The following is a 19,216-nucleotide window of genomic DNA, read 5'->3' on the forward strand; positions in this document are numbered from 1 at the left end:
CTGAACGCATGAAATGAATTGAGTTTTTAAGTCAAGACTGCTGTGCACGTGTTAGGAGATTTTAAATGGAAAGTTTGGAGGTGGTGATCATTTTTTTAAACAAAAAAGTATAAAAACAAAACAGATCCGTCACCCAGAAAGGCTAGCATTTCCACTCTGGCTATTAAAGATGCCGAGGTACCGAAAGACTCTGGAATAGAGAAGACTGATGGTGAGGAGGCCAAGGACCCTGAAAGGTCAAGGGGAAAACCAAATGTGAAAAAGCATGGAGGTGGAGCTATGTGTTCTAGGAACACATTCTCTTTAATCAAAAAAGCCCATGTAAGTCAGTGGTTCTCACCAGCAGAGATCTTGCCCCACAGAGGACATTTGGTAATACTTATGCAGACATTTCTGATCATCACAACTGGGGGGGTGGAGGCCGCTACCGCATCTAGTGGGTCAAGGCTAAGTGTCCTACAGTACCAAACATCCTGCAACAAAGAAATATCTGTGCCAAGACATCAATAGTGCCGAGTTTGAGAAACAGAGATATTAGGAACAAGCAGGAGTGACAGTAAGCAACAATGTTTAGGGAGGAAGCTGAATGTGGGGCTACGAAATTCAGACTTGATCTGAATTGTATGTGGGGGAGTAGCTAGAACATGGAATCTAAGAACTGATTCTGCAGTTTTTACTTGCTGTGTGACCTTGGGCAGGTCACTTAACCTCCCTGTACCTCAGTTCCCTCAACTGGAACCCTAGCACTGGAATAGTATCTATTTCAGAGGGTCACTGCAAAGACTAAAGACAAAACACAGAAGGTATTCAGAACAGTAGCTGGCACATATTACACACTCACTGTATTAGCTATTCTCTTTACTATGTATAGGTGATGGGGAGCTATGGTAGACTCAAGTTCAAGAGAGAGGCAAAAGAGTTCCTTCAGCCCCTGATAATCCTGATACTCCCTGAAAAAGGACCTAGAGCTGCATGATCATGTGACTATTACATCCATCCAACTGAGAATCCTTCTTCAATCAGCTTCTGCTTCCGATGATACTACAGGCTAGAGGTATCTGAGCTCATCTCACCGTTTGCGAGCATTCCCTGTCTGGGCTCTGTTTTCCAGATATCCACAAAGCCCGGGCCAGCATCCGACTGCCTCTCCAGTCCAGGCTCCTCATGGTTTTAATGAATAAGTGGAAGGAGACAGAGAAAGCCAGACACGAAGACAGTTGGAAAGATGGAAAGGCAGAAAAGCCTTCCATGAAAGCGGCTGCCAGTGATACACACTGTTCACAGGGACGCCAAGGGCAGGGTTGGAGACATATTTTAGAGGTTCGTTTGAGCTCCTGATACTGTGCTCTTGGAGCCCTTGTTTGTAAACAGATATTTCTGCTGACACTGGGCTTTGTACAGGCGGACAGAATGGGGAGGGGGGTGGTGTTGGAGAGAAAGGCAGGTTGTGTCCGAGAGCCTTAGAGCATGTGTTTGTTGTTCAGAATACAAAGACCTCACTGTATTAAATGAGAATGCTTGTTTTACAAGGCGAGTGGGAATATGATAGGTACATGTCGAAAATGCTTCGGAAACTGAAACAACCCCATGCCACGAGGGCTTCCTGCTCCCTCATGCGTCCAGGGGCACACGCGGAGGCTGAAGGCTCAGAATCACTATCCAAGGGCTTTGGGGGTTGTGGGCAAATGGAGTCCCAGGCGCGAAGTGACTGGCAGCTCCCTTCTCTGTCCCCCTTATGAAGCCTGCCCTTTTTCAAAGATCCCTGCCACTACTGCACATTCTCTATTGGTTTTCTACCACCTGCTGACCCATGGGTGGAAGCTGTTATTGATCTAAAATATTAGTGTTGATAAAGGAGCCTCCAGTAGTCTAGAAGCAGATCCGGAGCCCGACTGGGAATACTTATAATTATGTAACTATGCAAGCAGAGCAGCTGAATTTTTTCAAAGTCGTTTTCAACTGCTAAAGTGGAGTTTTCAAATTGTAGTCCAATAGAAGCAAAGGACTCCCTGGAGGTATCTCTGGGGATTTTTTTTTCCCCCCTCAAGGACTCAGAGTGGCCTAAGAGCAAGAACTGGAGTCTTCTAACTCTTGCCCCGGCCCTAGCACACAGCCTGGTACATGGAAGATTACATGGGTAGAAGGGTAGATGGAGGAGAGGGTATGGACAGATGGAAGGTTAGAGGGATGAAAGGAAGGGGGGATGGATGGATGGACGGACGGACGGACGGGAAGAAGGGAGGTGGGTAGATGGTTGGGTGAGTGGTTGAATACATGGTTGCACAGATGGGAGGAAAAGAAGGAGGGAGGAAGGAGGGGTGGGTGGATGGATGGATGGATTCATGGATGGATGCAGGGACAGAAGGTGGGTGGATATCTGGATCTGCAGATTCATGGGTGAAGTCCACAGTGAATAATTATGGTTAGGACCACCTCAGGCTACATTTGAAGTGTACTTGCCTATTTTAAAACTCAGAGAAACTCAGAACAGAGTTTGAATAAACACAGTTGGAGATTCTATTTCGAAGAAATAGACTAACTTCTTCTCCAAGGGAAAAAAAAGCCCTAAATTCTATTTACACCAACAAGGATACAGATGAAGGAAAGTGCAATTCCTCAGTCTCAACTGACAACTCAACATCAACATTCTCATGTTCACAGATATCCTGGAGTGTTCAGATTTTAGAGCTGGGTACAGGTTTCAGGAAATGACCTCATGTGTCCCCTGCTATTAGTCTTTTAAGTCATCATTTGGGCACCGTAGACCCCTTTATGAAACTGATGACAACCTCTCCCCAGAAAAATGTACGCCTTCAAATTTTTACAGAAAATGTCTCAGGGTTCACAAATCTGTTCAAGTTCTCCCAGATGGTTCAAGAAAACCCTGCTTCTCTGTTGATCTAAGAGATCAGTGCTATTCAGATATTTTAATTGGGAATGGTATTAGCAAGGAAATGCAAGGCAATGATATTAACCAAAATACTAAGTCATTACTAAAATAATACAACCAATAATAAATGTACACCTTGATAGAGATATAACTGGGATTCTACTCTTGGCCTCATGCCATTTGTTCTCCACTTCAAGGTTGGAGTGATCACCATATCTTGTAACTTCCTAGTTCCACTGGATTATAATCCAGATTCCACGACCTGCACTGCCTCAAGCCACAGACACCTATCTCCCAGTGGCTTACACACCTGTTCCCTCAGCATCCTTGACTCTCCCTGCCTCATGGTCTCCCTGCTAGCTGTGTTCCCCTCCCCTCTCTGGAACGGTCTTAATTTATCTTTTCATATGGCTTACTTCTTTCTCATCTGTTATTCAAACATCTGCCTGACCACCTAAACCAAAGTCCCTCTACTCCAGTCTTCTCTAATGACCCACTTTTATCACTCAACATTGTTAATATACAAGACATTACAATTGTATAAAGTCTATGAGGGCAAGGACCTGCTCTATTTTACTCACTACTGTATCTTTAACAGCATCAAGCACATACTCTATATTGATGGACTATGTGGCAATACACAGAGGTTTTCTGGAAGCTTTGGTGTTATCACTACCACAGCTGTGGGACCCTAGGCAAATCTCTCTCCCTCTTTGGGCTTCAGACTTCTCAGGCATAAAAGGATAGTTTGGGTCCTATCCAACTGCAGGATTTGGTGGTCTGAAACTTGTGTGACCAAGTTCCAGAGGGCCAAGCTCAAATCCCAGCACAATATGACAGGATGGAAGGAAGGGTCAGGAAAATTGGGCTCGACTGCTCCTCTGCTCTAATTTGGGACAGAACTTGGGAAAATTTTCTTGCCCCATCTGGACACCTGATTCTTCCTCTCGGACCTGAGGGAACTGGTCCAGATGTGTTCTCAATTCACATCATTTACACATCCAGAAATCTCCCCACAAATCCTTATTGAACTGCTGCCATGTGCCAGGCCCTGAGCACAGCAGATATGATTCCTGCCATCACAGAGCTCTCCAAAGCACAGGTGACAGTCGCAGGAGGAGCACAGGCACATCCCACACAGTTCCGTCCCTCTCCAGGGATGGAGAAGCTGACAGAAAACCATGGGGAAAAGTCCTTCAAGCTAACAGAATGGTACGCTGGCTTAGCACACAGAAAGGGAGACAGAGTGGTAGGGAAGGGTGGGAAGAACACACACAGGTAACTGGTCAGCCTAGAGAGATGAGGAAATACCTAACGGCTGGTGCCATTCAAACATGTTTGCCTTCACTGCTCGGCCCTTACAAGGATGCGTGAGGTCATTTCTCAAAGTTCCTTTCCTTCACAGCACCCACTTCCAGTCACCCCATCTTCTCCCATATTGGGAGCCATTTCCAGTTCACTCAACAAAGTTCTGAGCATGGGTGGGCGGGGCTGGTGCTGTGCTAAAGCAAAGAATAAACAGAGACGAAGACAGAAATGGCCTCTGCCCCTAAGGAGCTTGGGGAGAGAAGGGGAGAGACAGACATATAGGAAGGCGAACACAACAGAGTGATAAATGCAATGAGAGGCAGATGTAAGGGGCTGTTAGACTTGATTCGGATGGTGATGGATGGAATTGTCTAATCATTTCCTAGTGTCCTGCTCCTCAAAGCTGCTCCGGGCCAATGTCCTCAACTGAGACATGAATCAAAAAGTGCTTATTGTTCTAATTTGATTTAAGGTTTTACATCTAAAATGGCATCCACGACAGACCCACATGCAAGGCAAAGCACACACTCCACGTAAACAGACATGCCATCTACTTCACGAGAAAGTCTCTGCCCCTTCCAAATGGAAGGAACCTCGTAGGCCTCTGAAGCACAGAGCACTTTCTAGCCCTGTAATAAACATGGGTGTATAAGAACACAGTGTTTCTGCCTCTCTGCTTCCCCAGGACGCTATTAATTGCTTCATTATAGCAGTTACCATGATGTTATGTATCTGTTTACCAGTCTGCTTCCTCCGCTATGACTGGGAGCTCCTCAAGGGATGGAACTGTGCCCTCCCTGTACTTCTTTTTAGTCCCTCCCTCCTGGTTCAATGTATAATATACAGAGACTAAAGGGTGCTCAACAACCATCCATTGATGATTGCATGGATGGTTGGATAGATGGATGGATGGATGTTTGGTTGGATGGATGGATGGATGGATGGATGGATGTTTGGTTGGATGAGTGGATGGATGGATGGATGGTTGGACAGATGGGTGGATGGATGGTTGGATGGATGGACGGATGGTTGGATGGATGGATGGATGGATAGGTGCACAGAAGGAAGGCAGGCAGGAAGGTTGGTTGGTTTACTTCTAATAAAATGCCATTTCCTACTGAACCTCTTAAAATGCCAAGGACAGAGCCTGGCACCTAAGAAGTGCTTAAGTAACCAAACAGCTGTATGATGTTTTCTAATACATCACTAATGTGAACCCACAGATGTAACTGTCATCCTTCCCACCCCCACCATTCCTGAAAAGGAAATTAAAGTGATTCAGTGCAAGGAGCACTGATCTGAACGTCAAGAGATCTGAATTATAGTTACGATTTTGCTGCCAATGGCTGCCTCGCATTAATCAAATCAGCTTAATTTGACAAGTTACTGTGCCTGGACCTCAGTATCTCCATCTGTATATTGAGCACATTTGATAAAGCAGAATGTAATCGTCACTGGGAAAGGGATGAACCAAAGGCGGTGTTTGTTTTTACTGGATCAGATCTTATCGGTCCAGTGGGACTGTTCTATAAAGGCATCATCCTGAGAGCCTTAATCGGCTCCAGTGAGAACATACCACAAAATCAACCGTGACACTCTAGGGTCATTCTCCTACTCAGAACCCCAGAGTTCATGTAGCATGATCACCTGCATACAGCCCAGATTCAGCTCAGGGTGTACCAGGTCGCTCCTCGGAAGGTGACGGTGGGCCTCTGTCGAGCAGAGCTTGGGGAAAGGACCTAAGCTATGATTCCCAAACAAGGGGTTCATTAAAGTTTTTGGCAGGCAGCAGCCTTGAAGTCACTGTCTATTTCCCAGAAGACTACTTATAGGTGAGAAATGCTCTCATGGATGCCAATGGCCTTTTGTTCAAAAGTCACCTGCAAATAAAATATATTTTGCATCCCAAAGAGATTTCTTAGCCACTGTCTTTGAAACCTTACAATGTTCATTCAGATTCTCCTTCTTTCTCTGCCACCCTTCATTCCTGCCCTTTTCATTCTACAGCCAATCTCAAAATGTTTTCGTTAGTCACTAGGGGCACCCCCTTGAGGTCCTTCCTTCCTTCCTTTCTTCCTTCCTTCCTTCCTTCCTCCATCCATGTATCCATGCATGTATCTACCCTCTCATGGAACATTTACTGGATGGACAACGACTGTGTTCCACGCCATGCTCTAAGCCTGTGGATAAAGATAAAATTAAACTGGCCTGCGTTTGAACCCCAGTCGCACCACCCTTTAACTGTGGGGTTTTGAGCAAGTCCTGTAACTCTCTCAACCGAATTCAGAGGGTTCCAAGTGTAGCACTCAGCACAGGCCAGCATATAGTAAGTGCTCATTATAAGCTTGCTGCTTTTATTACTGTTCTTACCGCTGAGAATGTGTACTTTCTCCCAAGGGTATACAAACAGCAGATAGAGGATTCCAGATCCTGAGGTCACCACAAGGTCTCACAAGATCAAGGGAAGCAGATGGAAAGGTTCCCCCCATCAGGAAGGAGGGAAATGGATGAAAACCCAGGCAACAGATATGACTTCCAGGGTACTCAAGGCCCAGTAAGAACCTGATAAGGGGGAGAGGGGGAAATCTGAGAGGAGAGCAAAGCTCGGGATTATGGGCTGCGGTGCACACACAAAACAAATCCTTTGCAAACAGGCGAGGGGCTGAGAGGAGGAAGACCAAGGCTAAAATGTGGCTTGGATTAGAGAAGACGAAATGTGAGTTGAGGAGGCATTGAAATGCACTGCCCCCTCCCCCCTCTGTTTTGAAAGGCCAGATTTCTTTTCCCTTCTGACTGCTTCGCTCAAGGGGAAATGGAATTAACCACTGTGTAATGTTTTTGAGTATGACGCACGGGTTAGGTCATGTGCTTCAGTTACGTAATGCAACATGCCTGAGGTTCCCAAGTTCTCTCTCTCGGAATCTTTAGACATGTAGCTGGTTTTCCAATCCAGTCGTGCATTCATTAAACAGAAATGAACATAGTACCTTTATAAGCCAGAGCCTGTGCTAGGCAGTGGAGACGTTGAGATATCCCCAAATAGGCACACAATTCAATATAATAAAGAACTGTAGGTGTTTTAGTATATGTGTGCAGAGGGTACAGCGGGGACGGATGGATTAGAGGTGGAGAAGAGTCAGGGAGGGTTTCACAGAAGAAAACCTTGAGCAGGACCCCGTAGAGGCAGAAGAAGTCTGCAAAACGGCTCAGGGGAATATAGGAAACACACCAACTAAAGAAAATGATGTTGGGGGGAAAGCCTAGGGTATCTGGGTGAATTGCAGATAACGCCAGTGTTATCAAAGGGCCTCTAGCTAGAGATTCACATTTTGGAAAACATTGTTGGATGATGGGGGACAGACTGAAGGGGTGCAGAGCGGAAATTGAGGCTCAGAGAGGCAGGCATTACAATACTAGGGAAAGAGTCAAGGCAAAAGGTGCAGGGAGACCTAAGCCAGGAAGACAGAAGGTTGGTTATAAAAACGTTAAGGAGGTAGGAAAGACTGAAATGGATGACTGAGTATGGTGGGTGATCTATCTAGAGTGGGTGACACCAGACTGGAACATAAGGAATTTTGGAGAAATGATAATTCAGCTTTGGACATGTTGAGTTGGATGAGCATGTTAACATGTCTAGTGAATCTAGGAGTCTGGACTCCAGAAGAGCTGGCAGATAAATGATGCTCATCGGCAGAGAGATGGTGATTATTTGATGGGAAAGGATGCAAAGTCAGGGGACAAGCTGACAGAGACCTGGCCTAAGACTCAGAGGACGGAGGACCTTACCCAGCTTGCCCACTGCTTTGGACCAGTCTTTCCCTTACCTACCCTCAGCTTCTCATCTTTGGAGAGAATGGCTTTGATATATCCTTCTGACTCACCAACCTTGGCTTTGGGGACTACCTCAACTGTTAGTTTACAAAACAGTATAGTCTGGATTCATTTCTTGGGTTCTCTTCCCAAGAACTTTGCATCTCTTAGAACAAGGCCATCTTGTACCTGACTGACCTGTTATCGTATCATTTTCCATTTTTTAAAATCAGCCTTTGTAGCTGAAATATCTACAATGTCACATGTGTTCTTACAAACACATATGGTCATATTCTACCCAGCCACATTTCATGTTGACAGAGCAACAGGAATTAAGATGGAATGGGGCAGATACAGAAGTAACTTCTTGATGACCAAGGAGACAGGTCCACATTAGACCATGAATTTCTTGAAGGCAAAAGACCTTACATTCTCCCCATAATTATATCCATGGATGCCAAGCTATGACCTCCCACCTTCTAGACTCTCTGTCTCTGTTTCCTCCAAATGAATTGGAACCTGAGACCTTAAGGCATGAACCTTGGGTCTATAGCAAATAATATTGAAAAACAAATGCTATTTTTCTTGTTTAATAAAAATCTAAGTGGACAAAGAAACTGCATTAGGTGTGTGGAAGAGAAAGAGAGAGAGGAAGCAGGGGAACAAGAAGGAATAAGAGGTACTTCACAATGACAGCTGGGGACTCGCAGAAGGAAAGCAGGCTAACAGACGGTAACGGAGCACAGAGTTTTAGTATTTCACTTCATGGAATAATCTGATTAACATGATAAGCAAGACTAACAGGTCAGTAGCCACCATGATGCCCAGGAACTTATCTGAAATGGCTTTTGCATAGGAAGAAATTATGAAATGTGAATAATTTAACCATGAGCCAAGTAAGTGACCACTGGAAAGGTGACTTTGTGAGTTTTTGGGTATTTGTGGCAGTGATTATTAGCAAAATGACTGAGACGCCTTCCAGCTATTCGGAAGTACCAATATTAGCTAAATAATGTCTTTAGTCAGTCTTTGACTAAAATTCTACTCAACAGTACTTTGCTTTTTGATATAAAGCTTTCTGGGGACACATCAAAGTGCATATATGTCATGGAAGAGCAACCTTCTAAGTTGTTGTCAGTCAATGAAACAATGAAACCTTAGCAAGAAGGAATACTGGGTCATTATTCAAGAATGAGTGTTGCCAGGGGCGAGGAAGCAGAAAGTGTGTGGGCACCCGGGCCTTGAGGGGGACAGGCACCACCTAGTGGAGGAAAACGCACCAAAACCAGGAAGAAAACTGAAATTATTGCCAAGTTCACAGTTTTGTCTTAGGTCAGTCCTGATTATGATTATAGAAGCCTATGAGATCTCTGCTAGGAGGGTCTCTATGGCAAAGATAAATTCATCCCTACTCCAATTGTACAGATGAGGAAAATTGGCCCCCCAGAGGGAAAGTGACTGGTCCAAAGTCACACAGTGAGCTCATGACTGGGCAGGTCTAGAACTGACACCTTCTAGCTCCTAGCCCATGGCTCTTCCTTCTCCATTACACCATGGTCTTCTCTAGATAGCCTTGGGTCTACTCAAGACTTCCCCAATGCCACTTCTCATTACCATCTCCCCTGACCACCCAACTAAAACTCACTCCTCCTGTAACCCCACTCCTGCAATGTGCCCCAGGCTTCCTTCTGTTTTCCTTCATGAGCAGGTCAATGTGTGATATAGTCACTCACTCATTTACACTCTGTGTCCACCTCCTTCCCCCATCCCTGAACACAAACTTTTTGAGAGCAGGGATATCTTCCTCATATGCTCAGTGCTCTGGATGCAGGGCCCAAAGTGGAACCTGGCATGTACCAAGAGCTCAATAACGACTTGCTGATTGATGCCTGGGCAGGGGATGGACACATTCTTACTGTGTTCCTTGTTTTGATCTGTATCCCTTAGACTCTCTATAAGGAGGACACATGCTTTTGTAATACAAAACAATAGAGTGTTTACAGTTTTGCCTTTCACTTAACTTTCTGCTTGATGTTAAGACTGAAAGTAACATATCTTTCCTGCTTGGTAAGGAAGGGAAGGCAATCCTAGGCTCTGTCAAAGAAGATAAGCCTGTCCAACTCAGAGTTATTGAGAGAATTAGAACTAACGTGTGGCAAGGTGGCAAGAGTCGGTCACACATAACACCAACATGAGTTAACGTTTACTGGGCTTACCCACAGTCTAGATTCCATTACTAAGCATTTTCCACATGGAGGCTCAGTTAATCTTCAAAACAACCCCATGAAGTAGGAGCCAGTGTTATCCGCATTTCACAGATGGGAAAAGTTTGGTGATGTTAAGTAACTTGCCCAAAGTCATGCATCTAGCAGGTGGGAGAGTTGGGAAATCAAACTCAGGCCATCTTCCTCTGGCATCCTACGATCAAGCACTACAAAATACTGCCTTGGTAAATTTGGGCTCCTTTCCCCTATTTCGTGATAGTGTCAACTTCTCCTGAGATTTGATAGAGATAGGTCCTTCCCCCAGATCTCGAGGAGTTTCTAGAAGGCTCCCAGGGCAGTTGGAGATGGAGAGAAATGAGGAGCCAGAAAAGTGAGAAATAGGAATATGCGGAAATGTGTGTTTGTGTGTATGCATGTGTATTGCCACAATATGCTTTGGACTGTCACAATGACTTATAGATCCTGGGGGATTCTTGGGCATGGTATCAAGACACTAAATGCTTCCCAGTGTGTGAGATGGTTCTATACAACCAAGAATGTCCTCACTCAGAAGCTTCTTACTGCCCAGCAGGGCTCCAGTGGCCCCACCTAGAGGCACCTGGGAAGCGCCCCCTTGAGTTCTCCCAGGATGGCCAGCCACCTGAGCTCAGGAGAGTGCAGAGGGGAGGGCAGAGGGAGCTCCTAGTATCCAAAGCCTGGACTGCATCCGGACTTTCATTTGACTTCTGTGTGACCTTGGGAGTGTCCCTGACCCTCCCCAAGCTGGCACCTCAGTACCGGGACACCTATAAGCTCACAGAACACGCAGGGATCTAAGACTTTCAACACCTCCTACAGCAGTCAGGCTCTGAATTTATTTTTAACTTTTTATTATGGAAATCCTTAACCATACCTGGAGGGACACACGAAAAATGTACTGAAGCCCATTGTTTCTATCACCTATTCTCAACAATTGTTATCAGTCTGCTGGTCTCCTTTCATCCAGCACACCCACCATGCCTTTTTTGGGGGGCAGGGGGGAGGTTGGGTCATTCTGGAACATTTTAAACAAAACAGATATAATGTAGTTTAACCCATAAATACTTTGGGATGCATTTCTAACTGATTAGGGGCCTTAAGTATACATAATAACGTTACCATTATCACACATGAACAGAACTAACTAACAATAATTCTTCCATGTCATTCCCCGTCCGTTCAACTCTGTTCCAGTCCTTCAAATGGAATCTTGTGGAAGTGCACAGTTTACACAGAATAATCTAAAGGGAAAGTGGGAGGGCACGGGCAGAAACCTGCCCTTCAGCATCTCTGCAGGGGATCCCTAAGATTGTGCGACACAGTTTGAAAGCTCCTGTTCTATCCCAGCCCTGCCTTGTGCACCCTGAGAACACGGAGGCCCAATGAGCAGTTGTCAAGGTCAGGCAGCAAGTAAGCAGTAGGATTCCGTGGGCCTGTGAAGGCCCAACGTCAAAGGGCTCCCGTGAGATCACAGGTATGAAAAGATCTGCTAACTCGATCACTATTTATCATCTGCAGTGTGAATGAGGATAATGAAGGCGCCTTCCCAGGAATGACCTGGATGGCACAAATTCTTCACTTCTCTCACCTTCTAGCCCCTCCTCCTCCTGCAGACATGGGGACCAGGTTCAGATCTTAGCCAAGAGCTTCTGCCACCACCGTCTCACCGGGTTTCTGTGACAACCCACGGCAGGGGGATGTTGACACAACCACAGTGTGGTTGACATAACCACACTGGAAATTCTGTCCCCTGAGCCCTGGGTCCCACAGTTCAGGAGGCCAAACCGGTACTTGAACTCAGAGCTCCCGAGGCCTCATTTCAGGTCTTCAAAGGAGCCAAGGGGCCAAGATCCACAGGTCAGTTCTCAGTTAAGTATTTCTAGTAAGTGCATCAAGGCATGAAGCAGAGCCTTTGTACAGCAAGAAGAGACAGGCTCAGTGAGAGAAGGGAAGGGGACCAGCTGAGTGGGGAGACAGGCACTTGTTGGATTCCTGAACCCTTGGCCTTAGGTTCACAAGGCACAAGCCAGCTGTCAATGGGGTCCTCCTACCCGGCGCACTTAGGGATCCTCCCTCCTCTTCCTCGAGACAGCTACAGCCATTACGGGTTTCAGAGTAGTCTCAAAGGGGAGGCTCTGAAACAAAAGGAACATACTCCTTCCTATGGAACTAGTCCAGCGCAAAGTGGAGAATGCCTCGGAAATGAGCTTCCCTTCCTTCTCAGCCAGGCTCCCCTTCCAACCACCTGGGGAGTTTCATTTAAACTCAAATGCACAGAACTCAGTATTACCTCCCTACAGGTGTGTTAGCACTTCAGAGGTGACCCCTGATGGAGAGAGTGTAGTTTCACACACAAGAATGTCATGGCCACAGCACCCAGGGGTTTGGGGAGGGGAACTGCGAATGAAGGAAGGGTCCCTTCTGGCGTTTGGCAACTCAGAATGGAGACAGGTAAAATTCTCTGAAGTCTTAGCCACTAACCATCTCAGTAATTGGGAAATGCTACTTCCCCTTTGGGCCTCAGTTTCCCCTCCTGCAGAGCAAGGAGACATTGAACTGGATCAGCGATTCTCCCCACTGGTGGTACTTCCGAGTTACCTGAGAAGGCTTTGAAATACACCAGCACCCAGGCCAACCCCACACCCCTGACATCAGCATCCCTGGGATACGGCCCAGGCATTGGGATGTTTGAAAGGTTAATAATTCCAAGTGTTGCCAGGGTTGTGAACTACTGGACGATATGGTCTCTATAGTTGAATTCTTAGCCCCTGTATAACCCTGGCCCTCAGTTTCCCTGTTGCACAATGAGCTGCCTGTCCCGGTCCATGCTAGGCCGACAGCATACGACCCACATTCCCAAGCTGCACACCTCTGAGCCTCAAGTTTGCTCCCCTCCCTGCAGAGGAGCGAGGGTGATGCAGACTCTGTCACCCCAGCCGGCCACGTGAATGGCTGCTTGGGGAAAAGGGGAAGTTGAGGGCATCCGGGGAAGGAGCGAGAGGCATGTGACAGTGGATCTGTGACCTGGACCTCACTATGACCACTGTCTGCCTTTTGTTCCCCAGGGTGCACACTCTCTTCAGTGCTAACTGGTTTTCTTATTCATTGGTCCAGTGGTTCTAGACTTCCTCTGGCTCTTACCACCAAGGGGTCATCCAAGTAGGTCAAAGAAGAGGAAATGAAAGTGCAAGGAAGGGATTTTGAGGTGGGGGTTGTCTAACTGCCCCCTGAGATACAGGGTCTACTCTAGATAAACTCCCCTGGAACTCCAGAGGGGACACCCTAACAGTGCAAACAGGCCCAGCTTCCGGAAGGCCAAGTTAGCAAACTGGAAAAGGGAATGTGGTTACTTACTGGATCCCGTCACCGTTGACCGAGTCCCTAATAGGAGCTGACACTGTGCCAGGTACTTTCTGCATGTTTACTGCACTACAGTGTCCCGGGATCACTATCCCCATTTTACAGATGAGGAAACGAAAGGATAGCGAGCTGAAAAAATGACCGGATTCAAATCACACGGCGGGGAACCGGCAACAGATAGTCCAAAGCCGGTCTGCCTAATCTGGCGCAAAAGGAGAAACAGAACTGCTAGGTCAAAGCCAGGGTTCCCCGTGAGACTTAGACTCATTTTCTATCCTCTTAAATCTGTAGGGGCATGGTCAGCACCCAGAAACGCGGAAAGGAATGGGGACATTCTGCAGCAGGGCTAAAGAAGGGAATGTGAGCTATTTCTCCTCTCCCCAGAAAGACTGCTGAAGAGGGAATTGATGATTAAAACTCAAGTTCACATCTGGGCTCTGCCTCTCTGACGGCCTGTGGGTCTGTGCACTAAGTCACCTCCGCTGTGTGTGGCCCCTCGGAGGCATCCAGGAAGAGCTGCTTTCCTTCCTGCCTTTCGGTGTCCTCAGTCCATAAGGGTAAGACTGAGCTCTGGGAAATCACGTCCAATACTAAGAGGGAAGTTCATGGAGAACTTACGATCCACCAAAGTCCAATGCTGAACTCTCTCCCTGCGTGAGCTCATTTAATGAGCAGGTACTTCCGCTGTCCTCACCTTGTAGATGAAGCTGAAGCCCAGGGGAGTCAACTAGCTTGCCCCAGGTCACCCAGCCAGTTCGGGGCAGAGGTGGATTCTCACGTAGGTAACCTGATGGCTGAAACTGGCTTCTAACCCTTGCAATATTCTAGACTCTGCATGTAACTACGACAGTCCGGGGGAGAGCTGTATTAATAGAGGGACTCCCTGAAACCCAGCCGTCCCTGTTCCAGCACTTCTGAAGTGGGGAAACTTCAGGCACTCTTTGTGGGGGGTTTGGGTAGGTAGTCGGAAGTGGGGGCTATAGGAGGGAGGAAATAAAAAGATTCCTCTAACTAGCCAGCAAACTCAACAGCCCAGCATTTGGAACAAAAGAAAAAAAGTGTGGCGAGCAGAGGTGCTGGACAGGATTCAGGTAAATCCCTTTCGCCTTCAGAGCAGGAATTCTGGATCAGGAAGGGATGGGGTGGGAGGAGGGCACCACTTGTGGGGTCCACATTTCACTTATCTAACACGTCAGGAGAAACTTTAACAAGATTAACGGCTGCTCCGGGCCTCTGCTGGATGGAGCAAATTGAGTCTATTGTTTTCTTTTTCTTCTCCTTTCTCTTTCTTTGGACTGGCGGGTTTTGGGGGGGGGTGGCTTTGGGGATAAGGGGCAAGGGGTCTGGATCCTGGCTGCTACGGGACAAAAGCAAAGGAGTGTGGAAGAAAGCCCCCCATCCTGGACTTGAAAGGGAGCCCAAGCGGCTGTACATAAAGGCAAGGTTGGGCCTGGGTGGTGGGTCCGGGGACAGGGAAGAGGTGATGCTGTGTACTAGACGTCTTTTCTCCGCCGTGGGGGGCGGGAAGGCCCTGGAAGGCCACGTGCCTAAGATTAAAGCCCAGTTCCTGCCATCCAGGAGCTGCATCAGCTAGCAGCACCCCTTCCTCCCACTCCTGACTCCCTACCTGACTACAGAGAGAATTGGGGTGCGTACGTGTGTGTGCGTGTGTGCATGTGTGTGTAACCCCTGAGGACCACTTTCCCTGTAGTCTTAAAGGATTCTTCAATTCTCAAGACCTTCCATCATTGGTGGGCCCACAGGAGAAGTCTGGACACAAGCACTTTCTAACTTTGGCTTTGTTTTTGTCTGCATCAGCTTTTCCCTTTTTATTTATATATATAAATATATATATATATTTATATATATTTTTTTGTTCTTCCCTTTTGGAAAAATAAAAGGCATGTTTTCTGGGCTTCAGAAGCACGCTGCTCCTTCCCTCCTTCCCCCTGCCTCTCCAGAGCACGCCTGTCTGAACTGGTGTCAGTGAAGTTTGAACCGGCGCAGAAATAGCATCCCGGGCGGATCTGGGAGCACAGCCCGCCTACCAGGAGCAGCAAGGCCTGCCTCTGCCAGACGACAGACCCGGTTAACAGCACCGTAAAATTAGACCTTTACGAAACCCAATTGAATCCCGCAGCAAAGAGTGATGTAAGGCAGCCTGGCCTGAAAGCCAGGCAGCAACCCTCTGCCTGAAATAGCAGCGCGCTCCCCGCTGAGAAACGCCTGCTCTCTCAAGATAGGGGACCAGGGATTCCTACTAAAGTGAAGGCGACGCCCAGCCAAAGGTGGCCGGCGGAGGTCAGGCGGCAAACTGGGCGTCCGGAGGTCGTGGCTGGGCACCGGGCATCCGGGCTGCCCACCTAGGCCCTGCCTCTCCCTGCCTGAACTTACACGGACGAAGGAAGGAGCTGAAAAAAAGTGCTTCTGCAAAGAACCTCTGTTTGTTTGCTTTTTAATTCAAGGAGAAGCAGGTTCTTTTTAGTCCAACAGTCTGTACCGTGTGGAGGATACGCAGAATGAGTCTTTTCTGGCTCAGGGCCAGGTGTTTACACACCGCCAATTCTGGCTCAGACTCAAGGAGGGGAGGGAAAAAAAAAAATCCACCAGAATCCTCGGGAGAAAAGCTCCTGGCTTTCTGGTACTATATGAGAGCTGCGCCTTTCCATTCTTTCTCTCTTTCTCTTTTTTCTTTTCTTTCTTTCTTCTTCTTCTTCTTTTTTTTTTTTTTTGCATTTTGAGAGGAATGTTATTTCCACACATAAAATGGGCCAGGCATTTTATACAAGCAATAATAACTTAACGTCCCCCATCCAATTAAAATATTTTACTGCACAATCTTTGTGTGAGAGAGTGAATGAGTGCTCAAGAGAACGCGTGCGAAGAGAGGCTCCTTGTCTGAATTATAGACATTTATAAAGCCAGGCTCCTGTGGAATCCCAGGTGTTATATATATATTATTAAAAAAAAAAACAAATGTATTTACTATCTTTTCATTGATGATACCTATACAGCCTTGGGCCCTCCCCTCTAGAGGAAAAGCATTCCAAATCATTAGCATGACAGGTAAAGCTCAGGAAAAATCAGATCTACTCATTTTTTTTTTCCATCCTCTCCAAGCATCAGGCTCTATGCTTTTCCGATGTTCCGAAAGAGAAGTAAACATATCATATGGCCCTGAATAATCACCGTCATTGTTATTAGTATAAATAGCACTTTACCTCCATTCTACAGTATACCCCACTTCAGGTGCCTAGGACCTGGAAGCTAACAGTGAATGAGCTCAGTTTCCCTCTCCTTCTTTTGGGTGGGGGGGGGGGAGTCAGAGAGAAAAAAATAGCATGTGATGACGTCAGGTGTGGGGGAAAGTGACTTTCTTGCTCTCGGTTTGGGATCCGGAGACTGGGAGTTTTGGGGCTAGATTCTTGGTACAGCAGCAGAGTTTGGGTCCCCCGAAATGGGGTTCACGGAAGGAGAAGAGCGTCAGCACAACGTCTGAGAAAGTCCACAGCAAGACAGAATGAGGCAGAACTGCCCGAAGAACTCACAGCTTTCCCTTCGAAGAAAGTGTGTGTGTCTAAGGGGGTGGGATCGCGAACCGCCTCCACGTTTCCTGGCTGCAGCAAAGGGGGAACCCCTACTCTCACTTTAAGACGTCCTAGGACATGGCAAAATTGTTTGTGCAGGAAGGGAATCTCCCAGTCTCAGTCCAAAGAGGCAAACTTTCCTTCTCTCCACCCGCGCCGCCCCTCCTTCCCCCCCCACCCCAGTTGAATTAAAAGCATTGCCACAGATTCATTTAGAGGGGGAAAAATGGATATTGGAGCATTTCTAAGGTTTGCAACCCTTGCAAAGTGTCCGGTTTCACTATGGGCTTTGCTGTGGAACAGGGAAGGGGAGGGTGAAGAGGGAGAACTCAAATTCATTACGGGCTCGTAAAAGTCCCAAATGAGGAAAGTGCCCCGTTTCGCGGCCGTGCCTGGAGAAGACTGGCTGGGTGTGCGTTAGGAAGGTCTTGCCCCAGCCCCGAGTGACAGGCACTGGGCTTTAAAAGCCGGGGGACGGGATGCCGGGGTGTGTGTGTGCATGTGTGTTTGAGGCAGGGGAGAAGGGGGTGCATCCCACAGGCAGGCATCAAGCAGAAAGCAACTTTGGGGCACTTCGAGGACTTCTCAGTCCTTCTGACCACAACCACCCCGTTCTTGCAGGCTTTCGGGGTAAAGGGCCCAAATGAAGGTGGGGGGGTACCTCACCTCCATTAAAAAGTCAAAGAAATCAATATCCCCCAGGCCTCTTTTCGCAAGCCTCCCTATTGGGTCACCCTCCCCTCCATCCCAAACAGAGATGGTCCCTGGGACCATCTCGAACACAATATACGAGGTACGGGCACAAGGCTTTCCAGGGACCAGCCCTCACTGCGTGCCCCAGCCCGGTCTCGGGCCGCCAGGAGCACTCCCTGAGTTCCTCCCCGGGGGCTAGGCAAAAAGCTTTCCCAGTGCGCCCATTCCGCAGATGGGGCAAAGTGAGGCTCGCAGCTCTCCCGGGCGCCTCGGTGCCTCCGGTCAGGGAGTCTCCCCCCCCAGACACACCCGCAAGCCCCCAACCGGCCCGACACCCGAGCCCGGGCACCCGCCGGGGCGCCCTCGCCTACCTGTGATCACCGCCGGAGACCTCTGGCCCCCCTCCGCTCGCAGCCACACTTGCAGCGTGAACGCGTCCCGGGGCAGCTCGAGGTCGGCCCGGAGGCGCAGCTGCTCGCCTCGCCCGCTGAAATAGAGCGCCCGGCTCGGCGGGCTCGGCTCCTCGGCGGCGCCCCTCGCCTCCCGCTGCTGCCGCCGCCGGGGGACGCGCACGGCTTCCCAGGCACCGCCCGGCGGCGGCGGCGGCGGCGGCGGCGGAGGCGAGGCGCGGCGGCCGCGGGCCGCCCGGGTGGCGCAGGTGGCCGGGCCGGCGGCGGGGCGCGGGGGGCGGCCGGCCCGCGGGGCTCTCCGGGCCCGGCGGGGGCGCTCGGCCAGCCCGCAGCCCAGCGCGGCGCTCAGCAGCCCCAGGCGCAGCACCCAACTCCAGAGCCGCATGTCCGACGGTCCCCCCCGCCCCCCCTTCGCCCCTGCACCGCCGCCCGGAGCTGCCAGCTTTGGGAGCCTCGGCGCCTCGACTTTCTTCGCTTCTTCACCCTTCTTGGGCGAGCCCCCCCTTCCACTTGCTTTTTTCTTTTCTTTCTCGCTTCCCTCCTCAAGGTGTGTGCTCCACTCCCCCCACCTCTGAAAAATACAGCCCAACTCCTCCTGGTTGGCAATTAATTTCTCTCCCCGCTCCTTTATCTGCCTTATTTTTCCCCCTCTAACAGCTGGTTGCCTTCCTCCTTGTTTTATTTCATTTTATTTTATATGATTTCTCGCTCTTCAAAAAAATAAAAATAAAAAAAGCTCCTCTAAGACACTGATCCGCTGAATTCCCTCCCCCCAAAAGATGCTCTAATTTATTTATTTTTTGCGTCCTTTATAACACAAGCCACAGCCCCCTTCTCCCCCCCCTCAGTCCCCCCTCCCCTCCCTCCTTCACAAAATGAAAGGAAAGAGGGGGGAAAAAAGCCCTCAGAAGATGA

At 48.5% G+C, this 19,216-nt stretch overlaps 1 protein-coding gene across 1 annotated transcript in view; it reads right to left on the reverse strand.

Annotated features, from left to right (window-relative positions):
• PAPPA (pappalysin 1) overlaps positions 1–18,686 on the reverse strand; it is a 235,416-nt gene extending 216,730 nt beyond the window's left edge. The window contains exon 1 of the mRNA XM_044265042.1: positions 18,263–18,686. Within this exon, the coding sequence (XP_044120977.1) occupies positions 18,263–18,686 (424 nt within the window). The remainder of the gene's footprint in view (positions 1–18,262) is intronic.
• Between the last annotated feature and the right edge of the window lie 530 nt (positions 18,687–19,216).

This window comes from Neovison vison, chromosome 9, assembly GCF_020171115.1.
Source record: "Neovison vison isolate M4711 chromosome 9, ASM_NN_V1, whole genome shotgun sequence".
NCBI lineage: Eukaryota > Metazoa > Chordata > Mammalia > Carnivora > Mustelidae > Neogale > Neogale vison.